Source organism: Oncorhynchus mykiss, chromosome 26, assembly GCF_013265735.2.
Source record: "Oncorhynchus mykiss isolate Arlee chromosome 26, USDA_OmykA_1.1, whole genome shotgun sequence".
Classification (NCBI taxonomy): Eukaryota; Metazoa; Chordata; class Actinopteri; order Salmoniformes; family Salmonidae; genus Oncorhynchus; species Oncorhynchus mykiss.
Genome location: NC_048590.1, coordinates 4818007 through 4842397, shown reverse-complemented (window position 1 = coordinate 4842397; position 24391 = coordinate 4818007). Strand labels below are relative to the sequence as shown.

Sequence of the window (24391 nt, the reverse complement as noted above, 5' to 3'; positions counted from 1 at the left end):
TGTATCTCCAGGTGGAGTTGTCATCTCTAGACTTTCTCCTCCACACCAAAGCGCTCCTCTCCACCATCAACTATCTGAACACAGCCGTACCCCAGGAGCTGACAGCCTCCAAGGACAGAGAGGCCAAGAAACAGGTGGAGAAGGCTGGACAGGGGAAGACAGGTATACATTATGCTATAATATAGTATACTTTATTATACTACAATATACTGTACTGTTCTATAATTTACTATACTATAATATGCCATGCTATACTATAATATACCATAATATACTGTAATATACAATAATATACTATAATATACCATAATATACTGTAATATACAATAATATACTATAATATACCATAATATACTATAATATACTATAATATACCATACTGTATATAATATACCATACTATACTGTAATATACTATAATATACCATACTGTATATAATATACCATACTATACTGTAATATACTATAATATACCATACTGTATATAATATACCATACTATACTGTAATATACTATAATATACTATAATATACCATACTGTATATAATATACCATACCATACGGTACTATACTATACCCTACTATAATATACCATAATATTCTGTACCATACTATAATATACTGTTCTGTACCATTCTGTACTATATTTAGTGTATGTTGGGCACCACATGGCCATTAAAGACTAGTATTAACTCTGTTCTGTACCATACTATAATATACTGTTCTGTATCACACTGTACTATATTTAGTGTATGTTGGGCACCACATGGCCATTAAAGACTAGTATTAACTCTGTTCTGTACCACTCTGTACTATATTCAGTGTATGTTGGGCACCACATGGCCATTAAAGACTAGTATTAACTCTGTTCCAATGTCGTTTCGTTGTCCTCCTCCTTCAGTGTCGAAGGGAGCGAAAAACAGCAATGTGTTGAACTTCAAGCTGTCTGCTAAGCTGGGTTCATTCCGTGTGGAGGTGTGTGATGACCGGCGGAACATCGCTGACATCACAATACAAGGTAAGACGTGACCAATCATCTGAAAGGAGAGGGTGGGGGGAGGAGTTATGCTGCTTATAAACTTACTTATCCAGTTTTGGAAAATGTCCTTCCAACGTTTATTTCAGTTATCTGTAGGTATCTGTATTGATGTAGTTCTAGTAGTAGGTATCTGTATTGATGTAGTTCTAGTAGTAGGTATCTGTATTGATGTAGTTCTAGTAGTAGGTATCTGTATTGATGTAGTTCTAGTAGTAGGTATCTGTATTGATGTAGTTCTAGTAGTAGGTATCTGTATTGATGTAGTTCTAGTAGTAGGTATCTGTATTGATGTAGTTCTAGTAGTAGGTATCTGTATTGATGTAGTTCTAGTAGTAGGTATCTGTATTGATGTAGTTCTAGTAGTAGGTATCTGTATTGATGTAGTTCTAGTAGTAGGTATCTGTATTGATGTAGTTCTAGTAGTAGGTATCTGTATTAATGTGACTCAGTAGTTCTAGTAGTAGGTATCTGTATTGATGTGACTCAGTAGTTCTAGTAGTAGGTATCTGTATTGATGTAGTTCTAGTAGTAGGTATCTGTATTGATGTAGTTCTAGTAGTAGGTATCTGTATTGATGTAGTTCTAGTAGTAGGTATCTGTATTGATGTAGTTCTAGTAGTAGGTATCTGTATTGATGTAGTTCTAGTAGTAGGTATCTGTATTGATGTAGTTCTAGTAGTAGGTAGCTGTATTGATGTGACTCAGTAGTTCTAGTAGTAGGTATCTGTCCTGCATGTGATTTACATACAGTGTACTTGACTTGACTGATCTGTCGTCAGGTATTGATGGGTCGGTGCTGGTCCAGGCCAAAGAGACAACGCTGTTCGCCAGGCTCAGGGACATAGTGGTGCTGGATGTCGACCCCAAAACCATCCACAAAAAGGTGATTTTTTTTTATTTAAAAATGACTATTGCATTGGTCCTGTCTCAGTTAACTCTACTTTTTCATTTAGGTACTATTCTTTATTTAACCAGGCAAGTCAGTTAAGAACAAATTCTTATTTTCAATGACGGCCTAGGAACAGTGGGTTAACTGCCTGTTCAGGGGCAGAACGACCTTGTCAGCTCAGGGGTTTCAACCTGTAACCTTCCGGTTACTAGTCCAACGCTCTAACCACTAGGCTACCCTGCTGCCTAGTACAGACCATTGGCCAACACCATGTTCTGTTATTACACACATCGTTAGTGAGCTGAGGGGTAGTTTGTAGTAATGTGGTCTGTTTTAATTACAAGGGAGACTGTATCATCGTCATACTGTAATGTCCTGGTGTGATCCTGTAGGCCGTCTCCATCGTGGGCGAGGAGGTGTTCAGCTTTCAGATGTCCCTGTATCCCAGCGCTACGGAGGGAGAGGGTTACTCAGACACCTCCAAGGTGGACGGGAAGGTTACCATGAGGCTGGGCTGCATCCAGATCGTCTATCTGCACAAGTTCCTCATGTCTCTACTGGTGAGGAGGACCTCAGGGATGGGTATCGAGAGCTGGGCTCAATTCCGTTATCAATTCCAGATCAATTCAGGAAGTACACAGAAATTCCAATTATCTTCAATGCTTTTCAATCGGGATAAAATAAAATAAAAAAAATAAAAAAATGGAATTCAAGTGTTGTTTACTTTCTGAATTGAAATGGAATTGGGCCCAACTGGAGGACACGTTGAGACATCAACTTCCCCACTGAGTGGACATGGTTTAATAGTACCTATGTCATTCATTTAGGAAATGTAGATACCGTGTATGAGGGTTATGTCTATGTGTCTTGCCATGTGCCAGTTCCCTACACGCGGATTAAGCCTATTTCCTCCACTAAAACGTACTTTTTAATGGAGATTCTCTAAAGGTCATGGTCTTAAATAGGTTTCATCTTGGTCCAGGAAACCAGCTCTTTATGTTGCAGGGGAACGTTATGAGGATGTTTAGGTCGGTTTGAGTCCTTTCATGTTACCAGGGAGACTTAAAACATTATTTTAATTTCTGAGAGGCTGTTTCCTTTTTTTTACTGTTTGTATTTATCCTGTTATGTATTTGTTTATCTTTTGTATCTGAACTCTTTATTTTTCAATTTCTCCAGGTGTCAGTGTCCTCAGTATCTGTAAATCTGTGGTGTTTTCTCCAGGCCTCTTATAGCTATCAGTATCCTCAGTATCACTCTCCTTATGAGGTACAGTTTATGGCATGTTGTATAGCACTAAACTACAGATTATGGCATGCAGCACTAAACTACAGATTATGGCACGCAGCACAGCACTAAACTACAGATTATGGCATGCAGCACTAAACTACAGATTATGGCACGCAGCACTAAACTACAGATTATGGCACGCAGCACTAAACTACAGATTATGGCACGCAGCACTAAACTACAGATTATGGCACGCAGCACTAAACTACAGATTATGGCACGCAGCACTAAACTACAGATTATGCCACGCAGCACTAAACTACAGATTATGGCATGCAGCGCAGCACTAAACTACAGATTATGGCATGCAGCACTAAACTACAGATTATGGCATGCAGCACAGCACTAAACTACAGATTATGGCACGCAGCACAGCACTAAACTACAGATTATGGCACGCAGCACAGCACTAAACTACAGATTATGGCACGCAGCGCAGCACTAAACTACAGATTATGGCACGCAGCACTAAACTACAGATTATGGCACGCAGCACTAAACTACAGATTATGGCACGCAGCACTAAACTACAGATTATGGCATGCAGCGCAGCACTAAACTACAGATTATGGCATGCAGCACTAAACTACAGATTATGGCATGCAGCACAGCACTAAACTACAGATTATGGCATGCAGCACAGCACTAAACTACAGATTATGGCACGCAGCACAGCACTAAACTACAGATTATGGCACGCAGCGCAGCACTAAACTACAGATTATGGCACGCAGCGCAGCACTAAACTACAGATTATGGCAGCGCAGCACTAAACTACAGATTATGGCACGCAGCGCAGCACTAAACTACAGATTATGGCACGCAGCGCAGCACTAAACTACAGATTATGGCACGCAGCGCAGCACTAAACTACAGATTATGGCACGCAGCACTAAACTACAGATTATGGCAGCGCAGCACTAAACTACAGATTATGGCACGCAGCGCAGCACTAAACTACAGATTATGGCATGCAGCACAGCACTAAACAACAGATTATGGCACGCAGCGCAGCACTAAACTACAGATTATGGCATGCAGCGCAGCACTAAACTACAGATTATGGCACGCAGCGCAGCACTAAACTACAGATTATGGCAGCGCAGCACTAAACTACAGATTATGGCATGCAGCGCAGCACTAAACTACAGATTATGGCAGCGCAGCACTAAACTACAGATTATGGCACGCAGCACTAAACTACAGATTATGGCACGCAGCGCAGCACTAAACTACAGATTATGGCATGCAGCACTAAACTACAGATTATGGCACGCAGCACTAAACTACAGATTATGGCACGCAGCGCAGCACTAAACTACAGATTATGGCACGCAGCGCAGCACTAAACTACAGATTATGGCACGCAGCGCAGCACTAAACTACAGATTATGGCACGCAGCGCAGCACTAAACTACAGATTATGGCACGCAGCACTAAACTACAGCATTCACCCTCTGTTTTGCAGCTTCATCACCCCCAGACACTGTTACACTGTTAACCACTACCTTACGCCCAGGGCCCTAGTTTAAGGACAGGGTTAGGGCCCTAGTTTAAGGACAGGGTTAGGGCCCTAGTTTAAGGACAGGGTTAGGGCCCTAGTTTAAGGACAGGGTTAGGGCCCTAGTTTAAGGACAGGGTTAGGGCCCTAGCTTAAGGACAGGGTTAGGGCCCTAGTTTAAGGACAGGGTTAGGGCCCTAGTTTAAGGACAGGGTTAGGGCCCTAGTTTAAGGACAGGGTTAGGGCCCTAGCTTAAGGACAGGGTTAGGGCCCTAGCTTAAGGACAGAGTTAGGGCCCTAGTTTAAGGACAGGGTTGGGGCCCTAGTTTAAGGACAGGGTTTGGGCCCTAGTTTAAGGACAGGGTTTGGGCCCTAGTTTAAGGACAGGGTTAGGGCCCTAGCTTAAGGACAGGATCTGGGTCCAGGCTAGACGGCACCAACAGATCTGGGTCCAGGCTAGACGGCACCAACAGATCTGGGTCCAGGCTAGACGGCACCAACAGATCTGGGTCCAGGCTAGACGGCACCAACAGATCTGGGTCCAGGCTAGACGGCACCAACAGATCTGGGTCCAGGCTAGACGGCACCAACAGATCTGGGTCCAGGCTAGACGGCACCAACAGATCTGGGTCCAGGCTAGACGGCACCAACAGATCTGGGTCCAGGCTAGCTCAACCCCCTCCAACTCCTCCTTGTGCGTTTTTTGAAGTCGATGGTTGTGTGGGCGAAACCATAAAAACGAAAAGCATTCCTAGTTGCCATGCAGATACCTAGTTGCCATGCAGATACCAACATGAATGCAGCAGAGAGGAAGTGGTAATTCAGTCCGGTAGTATTTCAAGAGGTAGTCGGCGTTTCGGGTCCTAGCTTGACTGTTTTATAGCTGTGTTTTCATAGCTCTCATCTCTAAGAAATGCCCCATTTTACAGCGCTGACAGGTTATAGTCTGACAAATGGTCCCTTCATTCAAACCAGGAAGTTAATCAGCATGATACAGCAGACCCCTCTCTTGATGTGTGATATATTTATATAGAGACAGAGTAGTTACTATAACTTGGTGTGATATATTTATATAGAGACAGAGTAGTTACTATAGCTTGATGTGTGATATATTTATATAGAGTAGAGACAGAGTAGTTACTATAGCTTGATGTGTGATATATTTATATAGAGACAGAGTAGTTACTATAGCTTGATGTGTGATATATTTATATAGAGTAGAGACAGAGTAGTTACTATAGCTTGATGTGTGATATATTTATATAGAGTAGAGACAGAGTAGTTACTATAGCGTGATGTGTGATATATTTATATAGAGTAGAGACAGAGTAGTTACTATAGCTTGATGTGTGATATATTTATATAGAGTAGAGACAGAGTAGTTACTATAGCTTGATGTGTGATATATTTATATAAAGTAGAGACAGAGTAGTTACTATAGCTTGATGTGTGATATATTTATATAGAGTAGAGACAGAGTAGTTACTATAGCTTGATGTGTGATATATTTATATAGAGTAGAGACAGAGTAGTTACTATAGCTTGATGTGTGATATATTTATATAAAGTAGAGACAGAGTAGTTACTATAGCTTGATGTGTGATATATTTATATAGAGACAGAGTAGTTACTATAGCTTGATGTGTGATATATTTATATAGAGAAGAGACAGAGTAGTTACTATAGCTTGATGTGTGATATATTTATATAGAGACAGAGTAGTTACTATAGCTTGATGTGTGATATATTTATATAGAGTAGAGACAGAGTAGTTACTATAGCTTGATGTGTGATATATTTATATAGAGTAGAGACAGAGTAGTTACTATAGCTTGATGTGTGATATATTTATATAAAGTAGAGACAGAGTAGTTACTATAGCTTGATGTGTGATATATTTATATAGAGTAGAGACAGAGTAGTTACTATAGCTTGATGTGTGATATATTTATATAGAGTAGAGACAGAGTAGTTACTATAGCTTGATGTGTGATATATTTATATAAAGTAGAGACAGAGTAGTTACTATAGCTTGATGTGTAATATATTTATATAGAGACAGAGTAGTTACTATAGCTTGATGTGTGATATATTTATATAGAGAAGAGACAGAGTAGTTACTATAGCTTGATGTGTGATATATTTATATAGAGACAGAGTAGTTACTATAGCTTGATGTGTGATATATTTATATAGAGTAGAGACAGAGTAGTTACTATAGCTTGATGTGTGATATATTTATATAGAGACAGAGTAGTTACTATAGCTTGATGTGTGATATATATATATAGAGTAGAGACAGAGTAGTTACAATAGCTTGATGTGTGATATATTTATATAGAGACAGAGTAGTTACTATAGCTTGATGTGTGATATATTTATATAGAGACAGAGTAGTTACTATAGCTTGATGTGTGATATATTTATATAGAGACAGAGTAGTTACTATAGCTTGATGTGTGATATATTTATATAGAGACAGAGTAGTTACTATAGCTTGATGTGTGATATATTTATATAGAGTAGAGACAGAGTAGTTACTATAGCTTGATGTGTGATATATTTATATAGAGACAGAGTAGTTACTATAGCTTGATGTGTGATATATTTATATAGAGACAGAGTAGTTACTATAGCTTGATGTGTGATATATTTATATAGAGTAGAGACAGAGTAGTTACTATAGCTTGATGTGTGATATATTTATATAGAGACAGAGTAGTTACTATAGCTTGATGTGTGATATATTTATATAGAGACAGAGTAGTTACTATAGCTTGATGTGTGATATATTTATATAGAGACAGAGTAGTTACTATAGCTTGATGTGTGATATATTTATATAGAGACAGAGTAGTTACTATAGCTTGATGTGTGATATATTTATATAGAGTAGAGACAGAGTAGTTACTATAGCTTGATGTGTGATATATTTATATAGAGACAGAGTAGTTACTATAGCTTGATGTGTGATATATATATATAGAGTAGAGACAGAGTAGTTACAATAGCTTGATGTGTGATATATTTATATAGAGACAGAGTAGTTACTATAGCGTGATGTGTGATTTGTTGGGATGTATGAAATCTTGACTAAACATATTTCTCTGGGGACATGCTGTGTGTAAAGAGCTGTTGTTGATGACGCGGTGTGGTAAACTATCTGATTGGTCAGTTGAACCTGATGCTCCGGTCATGATGTTAATAGCCATGTCTCTTTCTATGTAATGGCTCTTGCTCCTGTTTCTAAATCTCGTTGGCACTTTGGATGTCTCTCTGAACGTTGTGGTTTGTCGTCGCACGGGGGCGTAACAACCGATCTCACTCCTCATTTCAAATGCTACGCAAATCTCACTCAACGGCCATTTTTCATAAAACCTCATATACGGTCTACCTAAATCCTCCTGCTTCCTCCCATCCCTTGTTCCCTTCCCTCTGTCTTTGTGAATTCACTTCCACTAAACGGGGTTTAAGGTACCTAAATCCTCCTGCTTCCTCCCATCCCTTGTTCCCTTCCCTCTGTCTTTGTGAATTCACTTCCAGTAAACAGGGTTTAAGGTACCTAAATCCTCCTGCTTCCTCCCAGCCGTTGTTCCCTTTCCTCTGTCTTTGTGAATTCACTTCCAGGAAACGGTGTTTAAAGTTACACATTTGCATCACCTAGTTTCACATTTTGTTACGTATAACATATAACGTCCCCTGTCATTGTTCCCTTACCATGACTGACCATTAGACCACTATACAGAACCTCAGCGTGTCTGTCCTTCGCCCCCCCCAGACTTACCATGGCTGACCATTAGACCACTATACAGAACCTCAGCGTGTCTGTCCTTCGCCCCCCCCAGACTTACCATGGCTGACCATTAGACCGCTATACAGAACCTCAGCGTGTCTGTCCTTCGCCCCCCCCAGACTTACCATGGCTGACCATTAGACCACTATACAGAACCTCAGCGTGTCTGTCCTTCGCCCCCCCCAGACTTACCATGGCTGACCATTAGACCACTATACAGAACCTCAGCGTCTCTGTCCTTCGCCCCCCCAGACTTACCATGGCTGACCATTAGATCACTATACAGAACCTCAGCGTGTCTGTCCTTCGCCCCCCCCAGACTTACCATGGCTGACCATTAGACCACTATACAGAACCTCAGCGTGTCTGTCCTTCGCCCCCCCCAGACTTACCATGGCTGACCATTAGACCACTATACAGAACCTCAGCGTGTCTGTCCTTCGCCCCCCCCAGACTTACCATGGCTGACATTAGACCACTATACAGAACCTCAGCGTGTCTGTCCTTCGCCCCCCCCAGACTTACCATGGCTGACCATTAGACCACTATACAGAACCTCAGCGTGTCTGTCCTTCGCCCCCCCCCAGACTTACCATGGCTGACCATTAGATCACTATACAGAACCTCAGCGTGTCTGTCCTTCGCCCCCCCAGACTTACCATGGCTGACCATTAGACCACTATACAGAACCTCAGCGTGTCTGTCCTTCGCCCCCCCCAGACTTACCATGGCTGACCATTAGATCACTATACAGAACCTCAGCGTGTCTGTCCTTCGCCCCCCCCCCCCCAGACTTACCATGGCTGACCATTAGATCACTATACAGAACCTCAGCGTGTCTGTCCTTCGCCCCCCCCCAGACTTACCATGGCTGACCATTAGATCACTATACAGAACCTCAGTGTGTCTGTCCTGCTGTGTTAGTGTCTTCATGGTCTCTGTCCTGCTGTGTTAGTGTCTTCATGGTCTCTGTCCTTCGTCCCCCCAGACGTTTCTGGATAACTTCCAGACGGCCAAAGAGGCGGTGAGTGTGGCCACGGCCCAGGCAGCAGAGAAGGCGGCCTCCAGCGTCAGAGACTTTGCCCAGAAGAGCTTCCGTCTCTCCATGGACATCAAGCTGAAGGCCCCTCTCATCGTCGTCCCTCAGTCCTCCACCTCACGCAATGCGTTTGTGGTGGACCTGGGGCTCATCACCGTGGGCAACAGTTTCAGTCTGATGTCGGCTGAAGGGTTCTCGCTCCCCGCTGTGTTGGACACCATGGACGTCAAACTCACTCAGCTCAAACTGTCCAGGTATTAGAGGAGACTAAAACGTTTGGCGCTAAAATAGGACATGGTGTGTGTGTGTGTGTGGTGCGTGTGTGTGGTGCGTGTGTGTGTTAACGCTGTTGTCATTCATTCTTTCTTTCATGGTCCTTGGAGCCGGATTGTTAGCGTACTCATTTGAAGTGTGTGTGTGTGTGTGTGTGTGTGTGTGTGTGTGTGTGTGTGTCTGTCCTCTGATTGGGTAATCCCACTTTATTCATCTCTCCATAGGACCACGCTGAAACAAGGCTCCCCACAGACAGACATTGAGATCCTTCAGCCAATCAATTTAGAGCTTCTGGTCAAACGGAACCTGGCCTCTTCCTGGTACAACAAGATCCCTGGAGTAGAGGTTCAGGGAATGCTCAAGTCTATGAATGTAGGTTTCCTGACCCTGACTCTGACCCCCTAACACTGACCCTAACCCCCTGACACTGACCCTAACACTGACCCTGACCCCCTAACACTGACCCAAACACTGACCCTGACCCCCTACCCCTACCCCTGACCCTAACACTGACCCTAACACTGACCCTAACCCTAGAGGACAAGTCCCTAACACTGACCCTGACCCCCTACCCCTGACCCTAACACTGACCCTGACCCTAGAGGACAAGACCCTAACACTGACCCTGACCCCCTACCCCTGACCCTAACACTGACCCTGACCCCCTGACACTGACCCTAACACTGACCCTGACCCCCTGACACTGACCCTAACACTGACCCTGACCCCCTAACACTGACCCCAACACTGACCCTGACCCCCACCCCTGACCCTAACACTGACCCTAACACTGACCCTAACACTGACCCTAACACTGACCCTAACACTGACCCTAACCCTAGAGTACAAGTCCAAGGAGAACTCAAGTCTATGAATGTAGGTTTACTGACCCTAACACTGACCCTAGAGTACAAGTCCAAGGAGAACTCAAGTCTATGAATGTAGGTTTACTGACCCTAACACTGACCCTAACCCTGACTCTAACCCTAGAGTACCGGTCCAAGGAGAACTCAAGTCTGTGAATTTAGGTTTACTGACCCTAACCCTGACCCTAACCCTAACCCTGACCCTAACCCTAGAGTACAAGTCAGAGGAGAACTCAAGTCTATGAATGTAGGTTTACTGACCCTAACACTGACCCTAACACTGACCCTAACACTGACCCCCTAACCCTGACCCTAACCCTGACCCTAACACTAGAGTACCGGTCCAAGGAGAACTCAAGTCTATGAATTTAGGTTTACTGACCCTAACCCCGACCCTGACCCTAACCCTGACCCTAACACTGACCCTAACACTGACCCTAACCCTGACCCCCTAACCCTGACCCTAACCCTGACCCTAACACTAGAGTACAGGTCCAAGGAGAACTCAAGTCTATGAATGTAGGTTTACTGACCCTGACACTGACCCTAACACTGACCCTGACCCCTACCCTGACCCTAACCCTGACCCCCTAACCCTGACCCTGACCCTAACCCTAACCCTGACCCTAACCCTGACCCTAACACTAGAGTACAGGTCCAAGGAGAACTCAAGTCTATGAATGTAGGTTTACTGACCCTGACCCTGACCCTAACCCTAACCCTGACCCTAACCCTAACCCTGACCCCCTGACCCTAACCCTAACCCTGACCCCCTGACCCTAACCCTGACCCTAACACTAGAGTACAGGTCCAAGGAGAACTCAAGTCTATGAATGTAGGTTTACTGACGCTGACCCTGACACTAACCCTAACACTGACCCTAACACTGACCCTAACCCTAGAGGACAAGTCCAAGGAGAACTCAAGTCTATGAATGTAGGAGCATCTTCCATTGTATTTATTTTCAGCTCTTTGTTTCCATCTTCCACTGACAGCTGGTGGTTCTCTGGATACAGAAGTTGCCTTCTAGGAGGACAGATCTAGAAACACAGATGTTTGATCTCAATGGGATCTAGTTGTAAAAATAAAAGGAGAGGTTACATCGGCACCAAATCAAGATGTTTTCCGTCCTGTTTAATCTCCTCCCTCCAGATGGCTCTAGGTCAGGAGGACTTTGGTGTCCTGATGAAGACACTGAGGGAGAACATCGGAGAGGGCAGCAGAGAGCACGTCATGGATGTCAAGAAACAAGTAGCCCTGGGTAGATCCTAGTGTCTTACACACCGAACACACTGTAACTAGGGCCTGGAGGTAGATCCTAGTGTCTTACACACCAAAAACACTGTAACTAGGGCCTGGAGGTAGATCCTAGTGTCTTACACACTGTAACTAGGGCCTGGAGGTAGATCCTAGTGTCTTACACACCAAACACACTGTAACTAGGGCCTGGAGGTAGATCCTAGTGTCTTACACACCAAACACACTGTAACTAGGGCCTGGAGGTAGATCCTAGTGTCTTACACACCAAACACACTGTGACTAGGGCCTGGAGGTAGATCCTAGTGTCTTACACACTGTAACTAGGGCCTGGAGGTAGATCCTAGTGTCTTACACACTGTAACTAGGGCCTGGAGGTAGATCCTAGTGTCTTACACACTGTAACTAGGGCCTGGAGGTAGATCCTAGTGTCTTACACACTGTAACTAGGGCCTGGAGGTAGATCCTAGTGTCTTACACACCAAACACACTGTAACTAGGGCCTGGAGGTAGATCCTAGTGTCTTACACACCAAACACACTGTAACTAGGGCCTGGAGGTAGATCCTAGTGTCTTACACACCAAACACACTGTAACTAGGGCCTGGAGGTAGATCCTAGTGTCTTACACACTGTAACTAGGGCCTGGAGGTAGATCCTAGTGTCACACTGTAACTAGGGCCTGGAGGTAGATCCTAGTGTCTTACACACTGTAACTAGGGCCTGGAGGTAGATCCTAGTGTCTTACACACTGTAACTAGGGCCTGGAGGTAGATCCTAGTGTCACACTGTAACTAGGGCCTGGAGGTAGATCCTAGTGTCTTACACACTGTAACTAGGGCCTGGAGGTAGATCCTAGTGTCTTACACACTGTAACTAGGGCCTGGAGGTAGATCCTAGTGTCACACTGTAACTAGGGCCTGGAGGTAGATCCTAGTGTCTTACACACTGTAACTAGGGCCTGGAGGTAGATCCTAGTGTCTTACACACTGTAACTAGGGCCTGGAGGTAGATCCTAGTGTCTTACACACCGAACACACTGTAACTAGGGCCTGGAGGTAGATCCTAGTGTCTAGATCCTAGTAACCGAAAGGTCGCTAGATCGAATCCCCGAGCTGACGAGGTAAAAAAATATGTTGTTCTGCCCCTGAACAAGGTAGTTTAACCCACTGTTCCTCGGTAGGCCGTCATTGTAAATAAGAATTTATTCTTAACTGACTTGCCTAATTAAGTAAAGGTCAAATAAAACAATTAAACTGATCTGGAACCAGGCTAATTGATGATGCATTGCATGCATGTACAGCCTCAATATGAATTTCCGTTCCACAAGATTGAACAATAAAGTTTTTTAAATTTGGAATCTTTGCTAGACACAGCAGAGATGTCAAAACAGATGAACGTGTATTACTGGAGATAATGTCTATTGAACAGGTGATAATGTCTTTGCTGGTAATGTCTAGACAAGGCAGAGCAGCACCAGCTGGAGGGGAATGAGGTGGGGTGTCTACCTGTGGAGGCTGGAGGAGGAGGACAGCCTGCTGCTGTCACCAATGCAGGAGGACTGGGAGACAACATCGTCAATATGCTGCTCAACATGGAGATTAAGGAGGTAGCTATCTACCGACCTAAACACACAGTGGTCTGTTGTGATGTCATTAGCTATCTACCGACCTAAACACACAGTGGTCTGTTGTGATGTCATTAGCTATCTACCGACCTAAACACACAGTGGTCTGTTGTGATGTCATTAGCTATCTACCGACCTAAACACACAGTGGTCTGTTGTGATGTCATTAGCTATCTACCGACCTAAACACACAGTGGTCTGTTGTGATGTCATTAGCTATCTACCGACCTAAACACACAGTGGTCTGTTGTGATGTCATTAGCTATCTACCGACCTAAACACACAGTGGTCTGTTGTGATGTCATTAGCTATCTACCGACCTAAACACACAGTGGTCTGTTGTGATGTCATTAGCTATCTACCGACCTAAACACACAGTGGTCTGTTGTGATGTCATTAGCTAGCTACCGACCTAAACACAGTGGTCTGTTGTGATGTCATTAGCTAGCTACCGACCTAAACACACAGTGGTCTGTTGTGATGTCATTAGCTATCTACCGACCTAAACACACAGTGGTCTGTTGTGATGTCATTAGCTATCTACCGACCTAAACACAGTGGTCTGTTGTGATGTCATTAGCTGGCTAATATACACAGTGGTCTGTTGTGATGTCATTAGCTATCTACCGACCTAAACACAGTGGTCTGTTGTGATGTCATTAGCTGGCTAATATACACAGTGGTCTGTTGTGATGTCATTAGCTGGCTAATATACACAGTGGTCCGTTGTGATGTCATTAGCTAGCTAATATACACAGTGGTCCGTTGTGATGTCATTAGCTGGCTAATATACACAGTGGTCCGTTGTGATGTCATTAGCTGGCTAATATACACAGTGGTCCGTTGTGATGTCATTAGCTGGCTAATATACACAGTGGTCCGTTGTGATGTCATTAGCTGGCTAATATACACAGTGGTCTGTTGTGATGTCATTAGCTGGCTAATATACACACTGGTCTGTTGTGATGTCATTAGGTGGCTAATATACACACTGGTCTGTTGTGATGTCATTAGGTGGCTAATATACACAGTGGTCCGTTGTGATGTCATTAGCTGGCTAATATACACAGTGGTCCGTTGTGATGTCATTAGCTGGCTAATATACACAGTGGTCTGTTGTGATGTCATTAGCTGGCTAATATACACAGTGGTCTGTTGTGATGTCATTAGCTGGCTAATATACACAGTGGTCCGTTGTGATGTTATTAGCTGGCTAATATACACAGTGGTCTGTTGTGATGTCATTAGCTGGCTAATATACACAGTGGTCTGTTGTGATGTCATTAGGTGGCTAATATACACAGTGGTCCGTTGTGATGTCATTAGCTGGCTAATATACACAGTGGTCTGTTGTGATGTCATTAGCTGGCTAATATACACAGTGGTCTGTTGTGATGTTATTTTCTGGCTAATATACACAGTGGTCTGTTGTGATGTCATTAGCTGGCTAATATACACAGTGGTCCGTTGTGATGTCATTAGCTGGCTAATATACACAGTGGTCCGTTGTGATGTCATTAGCTGGCTAATATACACAGTGGTCTGTTGTGATGTCATTAGCTGGCTAATATACACAGTGGTCCGTTGTGATGTCATTAGCTGGCTAATATACACAGTGGTCCGTTGTGATGTCATTAGCTGGCTAATATACACAGTGGTCCGTTGTGATGTCATTAGCTGGCTAATATACACAGTGGTCCGTTGTGATGTCATTAGCTGGCTAATATACACAGTGGTCTGTTGTGATGTCCTTAGCTGGCTAATATACACATAAAATGTCTCTCTGTACAGTTGGATGTTGATGCAGTTTAAACACGTCACAGTGTCTATTTTCCGTCACTCGTTGAAAACTAGACCCTCCCAAATCCATCCAGCTTTACCCTTGCTACGTCTCAAATATCCTTCGTTGTCTCTCTACCGAGATGTGGTCAGGTCGTTATTGCAAAAGAGAACGTGTTGTTAAACAAGTAACCTGGTTAAGTAAAGGCGGACAACCACTTAAATGTGGTTGTATCTCTCCATCAGGTGGTTGTGAAGCTGAAGAAGTCCAGGTCAGATCAGAAGGAGAGTCCGTTCCTGGTTCTCCACGTAGCCCAGCTGGGCATCCACACCAATGTCAGGAAGTACGACATGGTGGCCACAACGTACATCAAGAAAATCTCTATGAAGTGCCTGGAGTTCTCAGGTCGGTGGCTTTAGCCTGTCGAGGTGTCATGTTGTATAGGCTAAAACCTCAAGGCCTGTTATGTTTAAATACTGAATACAATAGTTACCATGACATTCTGGTTAGGAATACAGTAGTTACCATGATTTAAACTGGTCTGGTCATTCTGGTTAGGAATACAGTAGTTACCATGACATTCTGGTTAGGAATACAGTAGTTACCATGATTTAAACTGGTCTGGTCATTCTGGTTAGGAATACAGTAGTTACCATGACATTCTGGTTAGGAATACAGTAGTTACCATGATTTAAACTGGTCTGGTCATTCTGGTTAGGAATACAGTAGTTACCATGATTTAAACTGGTCTGGTCATTCTGGTTAGGAATACGGTAGTTACCATGACATTCTGGTTAGGAATACAATAGTTACCATGATTTAAACTGGTCTGGTCATTCTGGTTAGGAATACAGTAGTTACCATGACATTCTGGTTAGGAATACAGTAGTTACCATTATTTAAACTGGTCTGGTCATTCTGGTTAGGAATACAGTAGTTACCATGACATTCTGGTTAGGAATACAGTAGTTACCATGACATTCTGGTTAGGAATACAGTAGTTACCATGACATTCTGGTTAGGAATACAGTAGTTACCATGATTTAAACTGGTCTGGTCATTCTGGTTAGGAATACAGTAGTTACCATGACATTCTGGTTAGGAATACAGTAGTTACCATGACAATCTAGTTAGGAATACAGTAGTTACCATGATTTAAACTGGTCTGACATTCTGGTTAGGAATACAGTAGTTACCATGATTTAAACTGGTCTGGTCATTCTGGTTAGGAATACAGTAGTTACCATGATTTAAACTGGTCTGGTCATTCTGGTTAGGAATACAGTAGTTACCATGACATTCTGGTTAGGAATACAGTAGTTACCATGACATTCTGGTTAGGAATACAGTAGTTACCATGATTTAAACTGGTCTGGTCATTCTGGTTAGGAATACAGTAGTTACCATGATTTAAACTGGTCTGGTCATTCTGGTTAGGAATACAGTAGTTACCATGACATTCTGGTTAGGAATACAGTAGTTACCATGATTTAAACTGGTCTGGTCATTCTGGTTAGGAATACAGTAGTTCCCATGATTTAAACTGGTCTGGACATTCTGGTTAGGAATACAGTAGTTACCATGACATTCTGGTTAGGAATACAGTAGTTACCATGATTTAAACTGGTCTGGTCATTCTGGTTAGGAATACAGTAGTTACCATGATTTAAACTGGTCTGGTCATTCTGGTTAGGGATACAGTAGTTACCATGATTTAAACTGGTCTGGTCATTCTGGTTAGGAATACAGTAGTTACCATGACATTCTGGTTAGGAATACAGTAGTTACCATGATTTAAACTGGTCTGGTCATTCTGGTTAGGAATACAGTAGTTACCATGACATTCTGGTTAGGAATACAGTAGTTACCATGATTTAAACTGGTCTGGTCATTCTGGTTAGGAATACAGTAGTTACCATGATTTAAACTGGTCTGGTCATTCTGGTTAGGAATACAGTAGTTACCATGATTTAAACTGGTCTGGTCATTCTGGTTAGGAATACAATAGTTACCATGATTTAAACTGGTCTGGTCATTCTGGTTAGGAATACAGTAGTTACCATGATTTAAACTGGTCTGGTCATTCTGGTTAGGAATACAGTAGTTACCATGATTTAAACTGGTCTGGTCATTCTGGTTAGGAATACAGTAGTTACCATGATTTAAACTGGTCTGGTCATTCTGGTTAGGAATACAGTAGTTACCATGACATTCTGGTTAGGAATACATTAGTTACCATGATTTAAACTGGTCTGGTCATTCTGGTTAGGAATACAGTAGTTACCATGACATTCTGGTTAGGAATACAGTAGTTACCATGATTTAAACTGGTCTGGTCATTCTGGTTAGGAATACAGTAGTTACCATGATTTAAACTGGTCTGGTCATTCTGGTTAGGAATACAGTAGTTACCATGACATTCTGGTTAGGAATACAGTAGTTACCATGATTTAAACTGGTCTGGTCATTCTGGTTAGGAATACAGTAGTTACCATGATTTAAACTGGTCTGGTCATTCTGGTTAGGAATACAGTAGTTACCATGATTTAAACTGGTCTGGTCATTCTGGTTAGGAATACAATAGTTACCATGATTTAAACTGGTCTGGTCATTCTGGTTAGGAATACAGTAGTTACCATGATTTAAACTGGTCTGGTCATTCTGGTTAGGAATACAGTAGTTACCATGATTTAAACTGGTCTGGTCATTCTGGTTAGGAATACAGTAGTTACCATGATTTAAACTGGTCTGGTCATTCTGGTTAGGAATACAGTAGTTACCATGACATTCTGGTTAGGAATACATTAGTTACCATGATTTAAACTGGTCTGGTCATTCTGGTTAGGAATACAGTAGTTACCATGACATTCTGGTTAGGAATACAGTAGTTACCATGATTTAAACTGGTCTGGTCATTCTGGTTAGGAATACAATAGTTACCATGATTTAAACTAGTCTGGTCATTCTGGTTAGGAATACAGTAGTTACCATGATTTAAACTGGTCTGGTCATTCTGGTTAGGAATACAGTAGTTACCATGATTTAAACTGGTCTGGTCATTCTGGTTAGGGATACAGTAGTTACCATGGCATTCTGGTTAGGAATACAGTAGTTACCATGACATTCTGGTTAGGAATACAGTAGTTACCATGATTTAAACTGGTCTGGTCATTCTGGTTAGGAATACAGTAGTTACCATGACATTCTGGTTAGGAATACAGTAGTTACCATGACATTCTGGTTAGGAATACAGTAGTTACCATTATTTAAACTGGTCTGGTCATTCTGGTTAGGAATACAGTAGTTACCATGATTTAAACTGGTCTGGTCATTCTGGTTAGGAATACAGTAGTTACCATGACATTCTGGTTAGGAATACAGTAGTTACCATGATTTAAACTGGTCTGGTCATTCTGGTTAGGAATACAGTAGTTACCATGATTTAAACTGGTCTGGTCATTCTGGTTAGGAATACAGTAGTTACCATGACATTCTGGTCAGGAATACAGTAGTTACCATGATTTAAACTGGTCTGGTCATTCTGGTTAGGAATACAGTAGTTACCATGACATTCTGGTTAGGAATACAGTAGTTACCATGATTTAAACTGGTCTGGTCATTCTGGTTAGGAATACAGTAGTTACCATGATTTAAACTGGTCTGGTCATTCTGGTTAGGAATACAATAGTTACCATGATTTAAACTAGTCTGGTCATTCTGGTTAGGAATACAGTAGTTACCATGACATTCTGGTTAGGAATACAGTAGTTACCATGATTTAAACTGGTCTGGTCATTCTGGTTAGGAATACAGTAGTTACCATGATTTAAACTGGTCTGGTCATTCTGGTTAGGAATACAGTAGTTACCATGATTTAAACTGGTCTGGTCATTCTGGTTAGGAATACAGTAGTTACCATGACATTCTGGTTAGGAATACAGTAGTTACCATGATTTAAACTGGTCTGGTCATTCTGGTTAGGAATACAGTAGTTACCATGACATTCTGGTTAGGAATACAGTAGTTACCATGATTTAAACTGGTCTGGTCATTCTGGTTAGGAATACAGTAGTTACCATGATTTAAACTGGTCTGGTCATTCTGGTTAGGAATACAGTAGTTACCATGATTTAAACTGGTCTGGTCATTCTGGTTAGGAATACAGTAGTTACCATGACATTCTGGTTAGGAATACAGTAGTTACCATGATTTAAACTGGTCTGGTCATTCTGGTTAGGAATACAGTAGTTACCATGACATTCTGGTTAGGAATACAGTAGTTACCATGATTTAAACTGGTCTGGTCATTCTGGTTAGGAATACAGTAGTTACCATGATTTAAACTGGTCTGGTCATTCTGGTTAGGAATACAGTAGTTACCATGATTTAAACTGGTCTGGTCATTCTGGTTAGGAATACAGTAGTTACCATGACATTCTGGTTAGGAATACGGTAGTTACCATGACATTCTGGTTAGGAATACAGTAGTTACCATGACATTCTGGTTAGGAATACGGTAGTTACCATGACATTCTGGTTAGGAATACAGTAGTTACCATGATTTAAACTGGTCTGGTCATTCTGGTTAGGAATACAGTAGTTACCATGACATTCTGGTTAGGAATACAGTAGTTACCATGACATTCTGGTTAGGAATACAGTAGTTACCATGATTTAAACTGGTCTGGTCATTCTGGTTAGGAATACAGTAGTTACCATGATTTAAACTGGTCTGGTCATTCTGGTTAGGAATACAGTAGTTACCATGATTTAAACTGGTCTGGTCATTCTGGTTATGAATACAGTAGTTACCATGACATTCTGGTTAGGAATACAGTAGTTACCATGACATTCTGGTTAGGAATACAGTAGTTACCATGATTTAAACTGGTCTGGTCATTCTGGTTAGGAATACAGTAGTTACCATGATTTAAACTGGTCTGGTCATTCTGGTTAGGAATACAGTAGTTACCATGATTTAAACTGGTCTGGTCATTCTGGTTAGGAATACAGTAGTTACCATGACATTCTGGTTAGGAATACAGTAGTTACCATGATTTAAACTGGTCTGGTCATTCTGGTTAGGAATACAGTAGTTACCATGACATTCTGGTTAGGAATACAGTAGTTACCATGATTTAAACTGGTCTGGTCATTCTGGTTAGGAATACAGTAGTTCCCATGATTTAAACTGGTCTGGACATTCTGGTTAGGAATACAGTAGTTACCATGACATTCTGGTTAGGAATACAGTAGTTACCATGATTTAAACTGGTCTGGTCATTCTGGTTAGGAATACAGTAGTTCCCATGATTTAAACTGGTCTGGTCATTCTGGTTAGGAATACAGTAGTTACCATGATTTAAACTGGTCTGGTCATTCTGGTTAGGAATACAGTAGTTACCATGACATTCTGGTTAGGAATACAGTAGTTACCATGACATTCTGGTTAGGAATACAGTAGTTACCATGATTTAAACTGGTCTGGTCATTCTGGTTAGGAATACAGTAGTTCCCATGATTTAAACTGGTCTGGTCATTCTGGTTAGGAATACAGTAGTTACCATGACATTCTGGTTAGGAATACAGTAGTTACCATGATTTAAACTGGTCTGGTCATTCTGGTTAGGAATACAGTAGTTCCCATGATTTAAACTGGTCTGGTCATTCTGGTTAGGAATACAGTAGTTACCATGATTTAAACTGGTCTGGTCATTCTGGTTAGGAATACAGTAGTTACCATGACATTCTGGTTAGGAATACAGTAGTTACCATGACATTCTGGTTAGGAATACAGTAGTTACCATGATTTAAACTGGTCTGGTCATTCTGGTTAGGAATACAGTAGTTACCATGATTTAAACTGGTCTGGTCATTCTGGTTAGGAATACAGTAGTTACCATGATTTAAACTAGTCTGGTCATTCTGGTTAGGAATACAGTAGTTACCATGATTTAAACTGGTCTGGTCATTCTGGTTAGGAATACAGTAGTTACCATGACATTCTGGTTAGGAATACAGTAGTTACCATGATTTAAACTGGTCTGGTTATTCTGGTTAGGAGTACAGTAGTTACCATGATTTAAACTGGTCTGGTCATTCTGGTTAGGAATACAGTAGTTACCATGACATTCTGGTTAGGAATACAGTAGTTACCATGATTTAAACTGGTCTGGTCATTCTGGTTAGGAATACAGTAGTTACCATGATTTAAACTGGTCTGGTCATTCTGGTTAGGAATACAGTAGTTACCATGACATTCTGGTTAGGAATACAGTAGTTACCATGATTTAAACTGGTCTGGTCATTCTGGTTAGGAATACAATAGTTACCATGATTTAAACTAGTCTGGTCATTCTGGTTAGGAATACAGTAGTTACCATGATTTAAACTGGTCTGGTCATTCTGGTTAGGAATACAGTAGTTACCATGATTTAAACTGGTCTGGTCATTCTGGTTAGGGATACAGTAGTTACCATGGCATTCTGGTTAGGAATACAGTAGTTACCATGACATTCTGGTTAGGAATACAGTAGTTACCATGATTTAAACTGGTCTGGTCATTCTGGTTAGGAATACAGTAGTTACCATGACATTCTGGTTAGGAATACAGTAGTTACCATGACATTCTGGTTAGGAATACAGTAGTTACCATTATTTAAACTGGTCTGGTCATTCTGGTTAGGAATACAGTAGTTACCATGATTTAAACTGGTCTGGTCATTCTGGTTAGGAATACAGTAGTTACCATGACATTCTGGTTAGGAATACAGTAGTTACCATGATTTAAACTGGTCTGGTCATTCTGGTTAGGAATACAGTAGTTACCATGATTTAAACTGGTCTGGTCATTCTGGTTAGGAATACAGTAGTTACCATGACATTCTGGTCAGGAATACAGTAGTTACCATGATTTAAACTGGTCTGGTCATTCTGGTTAGGAATACAGTAGTTACCATGACATTCTGGTTAGGAATACAGTAGTTACCATGATTTAAACTGGTCTGGTCATTCTGGTTAGGAATACAGTAGTTACCATGATTTAAACTGGTCTGGTCATTCTGGTTAGGAATACAATAGTTACCATGATTTAAACTAGTCTGGTCATTCTGGTTAGGAATACAGTAGTTACCATGACATTCTGGTTAGGAATACAGTAGTTACCATGATTTAAACTGGTCTGGTCATTCTGGTTAGGAATACAGTAGTTACCATGATTTAAACTGGTCTGGTCATTCTGGTTAGGAATACAGTAGTTACCATGATTTAAACTGGTCTGGTCATTCTGGTTAGGAATACAGTAGTTACCATGACATTCTGGTTAGGAATACAGTAGTTACCATGATTTAAACTGGTCTGGTCATTCTGGTTAGGAATACAGTAGTTACCATGACATTCTGGTTAGGAATACAGTAGTTACCATGATTTAAACTGGTCTGGTCATTCTGGTTAGGAATACAGTAGTTACCATGATTTAAACTGGTCTGGTCATTCTGGTTAGGAATACAGTAGTTACCATGATTTAAACTGGTCTGGTCATTCTGGTTAGGAATACAGTAGTTACCATGACATTCTGGTTAGGAATACAGTAGTTACCATGATTTAAACTGGTCTGGTCATTCTGGTTAGGAATACAGTAGTTACCATGACATTCTGGTTAGGAATACAGTAGTTACCATGATTTAAACTGGTCTGGTCATTCTGGTTAGGAATACAGTAGTTACCATGATTTAAACTGGTCTGGTCATTCTGGTTAGGAATACAGTAGTTACCATGATTTAAACTGGTCTGGTCATTCTGGTTAGGAATACAGTAGTTACCATGACATTCTGGTTAGGAATACGGTAGTTACCATGACATTCTGGTTAGGAATACAGTAGTTACCATGACATTCTGGTTAGGAATACGGTAGTTACCATGACATTCTGGTTAGGAATACAGTAGTTACCATGATTTAAACTGGTCTGGTCATTCTGGTTAGGAATACAGTAGTTACCATGACATTCTGGTTAGGAATACAGTAGTTACCATGACATTCTGGTTAGGAATACAGTAGTTACCATGATTTAAACTGGTCTGGTCATTCTGGTTAGGAATACAGTAGTTACCATGATTTAAACTGGTCTGGTCATTCTGGTTAGGAATACAGTAGTTACCATGATTTAAACTGGTCTGGTCATTCTGGTTATGAATACAGTAGTTACCATGACATTCTGGTTAGGAATACAGTAGTTACCATGACATTCTGGTTAGGAATACAGTAGTTACCATGATTTAAACTGGTCTGGTCATTCTGGTTAGGAATACAGTAGTTACCATGATTTAAACTGGTCTGGTCATTCTGGTTAGGAATACAGTAGTTACCATGATTTAAACTGGTCTGGTCATTCTGGTTAGGAATACAGTAGTTACCATGACATTCTGGTTAGGAATACAGTAGTTACCATGATTTAAACTGGTCTGGTCATTCTGGTTAGGAATACAGTAGTTACCATGACATTCTGGTTAGGAATACAGTAGTTACCATGATTTAAACTGGTCTGGTCATTCTGGTTAGGAATACAGTAGTTCCCATGATTTAAACTGGTCTGGACATTCTGGTTAGGAATACAGTAGTTACCATGACATTCTGGTTAGGAATACAGTAGTTACCATGATTTAAACTGGTCTGGTCATTCTGGTTAGGAATACAGTAGTTCCCATGATTTAAACTGGTCTGGTCATTCTGGTTAGGAATACAGTAGTTACCATGATTTAAACTGGTCTGGTCATTCTGGTTAGGAATACAGTAGTTACCATGACATTCTGGTTAGGAATACAGTAGTTACCATGACATTCTGGTTAGGAATACAGTAGTTACCATGATTTAAACTGGTCTGGTCATTCTGGTTAGGAATACAGTAGTTCCCATGATTTAAACTGGTCTGGTCATTCTGGTTAGGAATACAGTAGTTACCATGACATTCTGGTTAGGAATACAGTAGTTACCATGATTTAAACTGGTCTGGTCATTCTGGTTAGGAATACAGTAGTTCCCAT

At 41.5% G+C, this 24391-nt stretch overlaps 1 protein-coding gene across 2 annotated transcripts in view; it reads left to right on the top strand.

Moving 5' to 3' along the window:
• The window catches only part of LOC110526851 (vacuolar protein sorting-associated protein 13C), a 253457-nt gene that overhangs the window by 129711 nt on the left and 99355 nt on the right, over nt 1-24391 (top strand). For both annotated transcript variants that reach the window (XM_036963884.1, XM_036963883.1), the window contains 9 exons: nt 12-162; nt 901-1017; nt 1818-1921; nt 2320-2487; nt 9500-9804; nt 10048-10195; nt 11842-11950; nt 13406-13554; nt 15598-15757. In XM_036963884.1, the coding sequence (XP_036819779.1) occupies nt 12-162; nt 901-1017; nt 1818-1921; nt 2320-2487; nt 9500-9804; nt 10048-10195; nt 11842-11950; nt 13406-13554; nt 15598-15757 (1411 nt within the window). The remainder of the gene's footprint in view (nt 1-11; nt 163-900; nt 1018-1817; nt 1922-2319; nt 2488-9499; nt 9805-10047; nt 10196-11841; nt 11951-13405; nt 13555-15597; nt 15758-24391) is intronic.